The 6,465-nt window shown below is 39.2% G+C and overlaps 1 protein-coding gene across 1 annotated transcript; it reads left to right on the forward strand.

Annotated features, from left to right (window-relative positions):
* Positions 1 to 771: 771 nt before the first annotated feature.
* BDBG_09309 (uncharacterized protein) lies at positions 772 to 4,118 on the forward strand. The gene is made up of 3 exons (XM_002620335.2): positions 772 to 2,264; positions 2,344 to 2,772; positions 2,847 to 4,118. The coding sequence occupies exons 1-3, from the start codon at positions 2,130 to 2,132 to the stop codon at positions 3,360 to 3,362; spliced, it is 1,080 nt and encodes a 359-aa protein (XP_002620381.1). The 5' UTR covers positions 772 to 2,129; the 3' UTR covers positions 3,363 to 4,118.
* The last annotated feature ends 2,347 nt before the right edge of the window (positions 4,119 to 6,465 follow it).

Genomic DNA, 6,465 nt, shown 5'->3' on the forward strand with positions numbered 1-6,465 from the left:
TTTAAAAAAGATGAACTACTCTCATCAAAAATGTTGATGCAACATTCTAAAAAGAAAAATGTGTCATTCAGGCTATAATCTGTAGAATAGTTGAAGATTGTATTGATAGATCTATCTACAAGAACATAATATAGTGGTGGGTCACATGATCTAGTGGGATCGCTAACCGCAACGGGCCGTAACGGCCAACAATTATTTACCTAGGGGGCCAAGAAGAGAGCACTCATATAGTATATAGTAGTTATCGATCAAATTGAATTGAATAGAATCAACCCTTAATAATCAGTAATAACGGTGATAGCGACAAGCGGATAGCTGGCGGAGTAGTAGACGTTCGGAGCTGGAGCTGTAGCTGAAGAGAGTCCGTCCGAACATGGGATGTCAGAGAGGAAGAATGACAGCAAAAATGTCAAACAGCAGAAGCGAGCGATCGTTTCGGATGGAGCAGCTACAGAGTTAGTTGGTTCGTTTTTGTGAATTAACTAGGTTAGTTAAATAGTTAGTTAGCGGTGCTCCTAGGACAGGCTCGGAGGCAGGGCCATCACCGCTGGGTTTATTTGCCAGACAGGACAGGGGGGTAAGGCTGAGAATGCTGAGAATGCTGAGATTTGATCTACGCTGCGTACAGCGTATCTCACGGACGGGGACTCGAGAAAGAATAATAAGATTGTTGGATTTGGATTTATTTATAGCATCGCGCGGTCAGATCATGGCTTGTTTGGAGGGAACCACTCCACTCACTGTGTAAATCTCTGACCAAGCAACGCCTAACTAACGAAGATTAACGTCCCTATGGCCAGTGTCAGCTGTCAGCTGTCAGTGTCATCACTACTCAATGGCAGTAGATTCAGGAATTAAAATTCTTATATTATTACTATTTTACAACCCGCGCGCTGGAGTAATATATCGTGTTTTTGACGGGACAGGTTCTTCTTCAAGAACAGCATAGGTATCATATGCCTCCCGTATCCTCAGACGAACAATAGACGGGGTTAAAATGGAACATCGTATTCCCTCCCGTATCATGTATGTACATGTTCATGTACGGAGTACATGTTCATGTTCATGTTCATTATTGCCCGCTCCCGGGGGTCTTCACGCTGGCCAGGGGACCTTGGCGGGGAGCGGCAGTTCATCACAATCTATACTAAAATCTAAAATACGATACAATACGACAGACCAGCACAAGAGCGCGCGCAGAAGAGAAAAAAAAAGGAAAAAAGAAAACAAAAAAAAAAAAAAGAAACGAGAAGGGAAGAATAACCACCGTAGCACAACGCACACAGCCCTCGGCCCACAGCCACAACAGGCGCGACGCCGGGGCAGAGCACAAACTCCACACACCGCGCGGACCGAAACCGTTGTGGAACCCATGGTAGTGTGGGCTATTGCCACGGGTCAGGGGCACGAATTCTATCTCGATTCTAGTGCAGAATCCTGCTGTGATACATACTGTGTGATCTGCCGGGAGAACTACTAATAACCAGCAGTGTCCTGCCGTGGAGATAAATAATAACCTGTTGGAAAGAAGAGATGTAGAAGGCTGACGCTGGCGCCGGCGGCTTGGCGGCTGGGCGGGTGGATTATTAATAACTTGTGACTGTAAGTTAACTATCTTATTATTACTGTGTGTATACAGAATATATATATATATTTATATATATATATGCAGCAAGCCAGCTCCGTCACCAGCTTCAACCCAGCATCTGTTGTTTTATACCCTTTACTTTCCCTCTTTTGTTTACTCTTGCATCCAGCGCTCGTTAATCTTGTATACCCTGCCTGCTGCGTTGTGGCTGTTCCTGTTGTGCCTGTCCTGTCTCCTCTGTCTGTCCTGTGCTGCTCGTACCCACCCACTCTCCCTGCTGCCAATCTCTCGTGTTGGATTCCTAGCGTCAGCCGCAGCAACGCAACAACAGCCTTAGTTCCGCCGCCGTGCCTTGCGTGTTCTAATAAAACACTCGCTCGCCCGCCGCCCTGGTGTTGGATTTCTTCCATTCTCTCCCTCTCCCTCTCATATCTCTCTCCTCAATTATCGGCATAACGATACCTCATTAACCTGTCAAACCCGTCAAACCCGTCAACCCTATCAACCCCCTCCATATCGATCCCTCTCGCCCTCCGTCACCATGGGCAAAGGCGGTAGAATAGCGTGTATCTTCACGCCCTACCTCCTCTCAATCGGCGCCCTTGTCTGTCTCGTCTTCGTCGGCTTGGGCGTGACAAACACAAAGGCTCCTCTCAAAAATATCTATTTCGTCAAGGTGAGTTGTTTTCTACATATACGTACTTAATATATATACATACATATATATATATATATATATCCTAACACAACCACAGGCAGACCTAAAAGACCTAGACCTCAACTCAAAGGGCATCCCGAACGAACTCCTGCCCTTCACCAACAGCCTCCAACAAGCCGACGCCAGCGGCAACCTGCACGATTTCTACCTCGTCGGCCTCTGGAACCACTGCTACGGCGAGTACGAGAACGGCGAGTTCAAGATCGTTAGATGCACCGACCGCAAGGCCAAGTACTGGTTCAACCCCATCGACGAGTGGGATCTCGAAGATCTGGTCGAGGATAATAGCGACGACAAGTTCCTGCCCGATAACCTGGACAAGGGCCTGAGCGCCTACAAGAAGGTTGCCGGCTGGATGTTCATCGCCTTCATCGTGGCGTTTGTAGCGACCTGCGTCGAGTTGCTGGTTGGTATCGCGGCTGTCTTTAGTCGCTGGGGTAGTCTGGTCGTTACCATCGTGTCTGCTGTACGTTTTATCCCCAATAATACCATACCCCCCCAAACAAACACAATAATCCAAAAACTAATAAAACAAACCAGGTCTCCTCCGTCTTCTTCTTCGCCGCCGCCATCACCGCCACAGCCATGTACGCCGCCCTAACCGCCGCCATCAACACCTCGCTAAAACCCTACAACGTCCACGCCACGCTGGGCAAAAACATGTTCGCAACCCTCTGGCTCGGCGTCGCCTTCTCCCTCGCCTCAGGCGTCTTCTGGCTCTTTAGCGTCTGCTGCTGCTCCGGCCGCTCCCCCTACAGCCACTCCAACAACGCCGGCGGCGGCATCGGTGGCGGCCGCCGCGGCACCCGCGGTGTCAGCGGCATCACCGCTGAGAAGACTCCCTATACGTACGAGCGCGTCTCGGACCCGTATGGCGGCGCCGGCTCGACGACTGCGCCGTTCATGCCTGCTGCGGCTGGTGGGCCCCCTGCTAATGCGAATGGGAGGGATATGGCGTATGAGCCGTTCAGACATCATGATGCGCGGCGCGTAAGAAGAGGTGTATGGCGTGGGGATTGTTTGTGGATGGATGGTTGGATGCCATGGTTGAGATGAACATGAGATGAGATGAGATGAGATGAGACGAGATGAACGTTGTGTAGTTATCGTTGTTGGGTTCGGGGTCTTGACTTGATGTCTTGACCTAGCCCTCCTCCTTGTCGTGCTGCGCTGCCTTGGCCCCCTACTACCAATAAACCCCCCTCCCCCTTCCCCCCGTATGTACATGTTTGCCCTGTGGGCGTGGGCGTGTGTTATGTATCTTGCATGAATACCTCCGCTTTTTGCACTGGAAACGGTGAGGAAGTTACGCATGTATATTGACATATATATACACGCGCGTCACCTCCATCTGATCTAAACTAAGTCAAGAAAAAAAGAAGCAAGGGGGTGTTCCGTCCCCCCCCCCCCCCCCCCTTTTGTATCTTGGATCCCGTCATGGGAAAGCGAAAAAAATTTAATGTCCTTTTCTTTATTTATTTTCCTTATTTTTCTCTTTTTCTTTTCCTTTTTTCTCTCTCTTTTTTTTTTTTACCTTGCTGTTTTTCCTTGAGCTGAGGACTCAAGTTACTTTACCGCCTCCCCGCCTCAATTGTTTGCATGTTATGTTATGTTAAATATACATATATCTTTCTTATTTCTCTATTATTTTATACCTATTTCAAAGTTTTTGAGTCTTCTGTTTCAGACTGTCTTTTTCTTTTCATTTTTTGTTCAAATATGCAATGTGATTGATATTTGTGAAAATATATATATATATATATATAAAATATAGATCTAATTAACAAATAAATTAAAATTTCTTAAAATGAGTTAAAATAAGTTAAATATTAATGTAAGAAATTCTGCTTCTTATAGATTTTTTATCTTTATTTCAATCTCTTATATAATAATAGAGTTAGCAGCTCTTAACTACACACAATCTATATAGTAAGAAGTTTGTAACTACTATTTACAACTCAGCTTGAATACTATTATATATTTAACTACTATATTTATCTTTTTACTGTAAATACTTCTAGTAGCTATCAGTATATATATATCATACTAAGCTGTAAATCTCTGAATAATTATTTATAAGTATTTATTCTTACATTTCAATCTCTGTCAATCAGCAACTGCTCATTATAATTGAAAAGATTAGAAATTTATACACTTTAATCTCTGTAAACTCTACTGTAGATTATTATTATTATTATTATTCTTTCATTATACTCATATGCAAGCGGAGCTTATGATGAGTCCTTGCATGATGTTAAATACAGGTTAAGTGTTGATTATACAGGAGGAAATACAGGTGTTGAGACCACGCCAAGATAACAAGAACATAGGAAAATACAAAGGAGTGACAATTAGATACATGCAATAATAACTTCCCAGCCCAGGAACATAGAGTGATTCATTGGAGTGATTTGTACACCTCTGTATTTATTAGAAACCTGAGGTGCTTGAGTTCTGAATTTAATGTATTCTCTGCGGGTTTCGAACCCACGTGTCTTGGTTTCCCACGCCAAGGCACTACCGGGTGGCCGCATTAATCATTCAGTCACTGGGGCCTCTACTGTAGAAACTCTGAAGTATTAAACTGTACTATAAATAATTTTTATAAAAAAAAAAGTCTCAGAGAATTTATTATTTATTCACAAAATATTATTTTCTGTATTTAAAATAGAAAAACTCTCTAAATCTGTGAATAAATTTATTTCAATGAAAAATATTCTTGAATATTTTCTATAAAATTAAGTTATTTTTTTATAAAAACTACTTAATTATCTGTAAATATATTAGGTTATATAATCTGACTTACTAATTCTTTCATTATATAACTTCTCACAAGCTAGTAATCTTTTCAATTAAGTAAGCTTTATATCTTTTACAGGTTATAAGATCTGTTTTATATAAAATCACTATTAATTCAGAATTTCTTGTTAATATAATTATTATTTTAACTACTGCTTTATTTGATACATTTATCAGATGTTAAAATTGTCTTATTCTATCAGTATTAATATGTTTAAGATCTTGTTAATTAATAATACTACTGCTTACTTAAAAAAAAAAAAAAAAAAGAAGCTTGTAGAAAACATATCACATTTGTAAAAAAAGTAAGAAAAAGAGAATAATATTGACAAGAATTTAATAAATAAATATCAAGAATTTAATAAATAAATATAAAGATGATAAATTTAATACAATCTTACTTATATATATATTTGTAATCTTGTATTCTATTCACTGAGTCAGTTACTAGTAATAATAATTCTTTACACTTATACTTTATTAATGAATATTCTTCTGAAGCATTTGAAAGCTTCATTAATAAACATTTTAAAACACTCTTTTAATTTGAAGCTTATTTAAATACAGTTTCTAACACAGTCAGACCGGCTTTCTGATCTACTTAACAGCTTAATACTAATTCTTATGATGAGAATAATGAACACTCAGATATCTATTATTCAGATAAGATAATATCAGATTAGCAGATAAAACATCTTAAAATAATATTTAAGATGAAGAAGAAGAGACAAAGAGTTCTAGAACTTAAATTACAACTGAAAAAACTTTATTAACAGAGATTCTTAATCTCTACAAATTAATCTCAGAATGTTAATAATTATTCTATTATTATCTTAACAGCTTATACAGTTACATGAGATTCTAATCTCAATGAAAGATTGAAATTCAATCTTTATAAATTAAATAGCTGTATTGACAAAATCATCTTATAATTTAAGAAAGATGTTAAAAATGCTGTGAGATTAAATAGTCTAACTGATATATTTAATTACATTATATAAAGTATCTTTATAAAAGTGAAACTAATTGATACACAGTGTTAATATATAATAGAGAAATAACAGACACAGAACTCTCTATAAAGAGATACTGAATAAGTACTATTCTGAGATGTCAGAAATCAATGACTTTATACATTCATCTCAAACTTATTAAGTGCAGGTATCAGATCATATTTCTTCAAATATAATAAAAATCAGATTGCTTATACTCTCTGAAATATGATTAAATAGAAATACTCTGTTTTTAAAATATAGTTACATTGTGAGATAGTTCTGAAATTTATATTATTTAATAACACATAGATTATCAATCTATATACATTCTTTAATAAGTTCTAATTCATTATTATAAAATTGAA

The sequence above is a fragment of the Blastomyces gilchristii genome (assembly GCF_000003855.2).
Source record: "Blastomyces gilchristii SLH14081 genomic scaffold supercont1.38, whole genome shotgun sequence".
Classification (NCBI taxonomy): Eukaryota; Fungi; Ascomycota; class Eurotiomycetes; order Onygenales; family Ajellomycetaceae; genus Blastomyces; species Blastomyces gilchristii.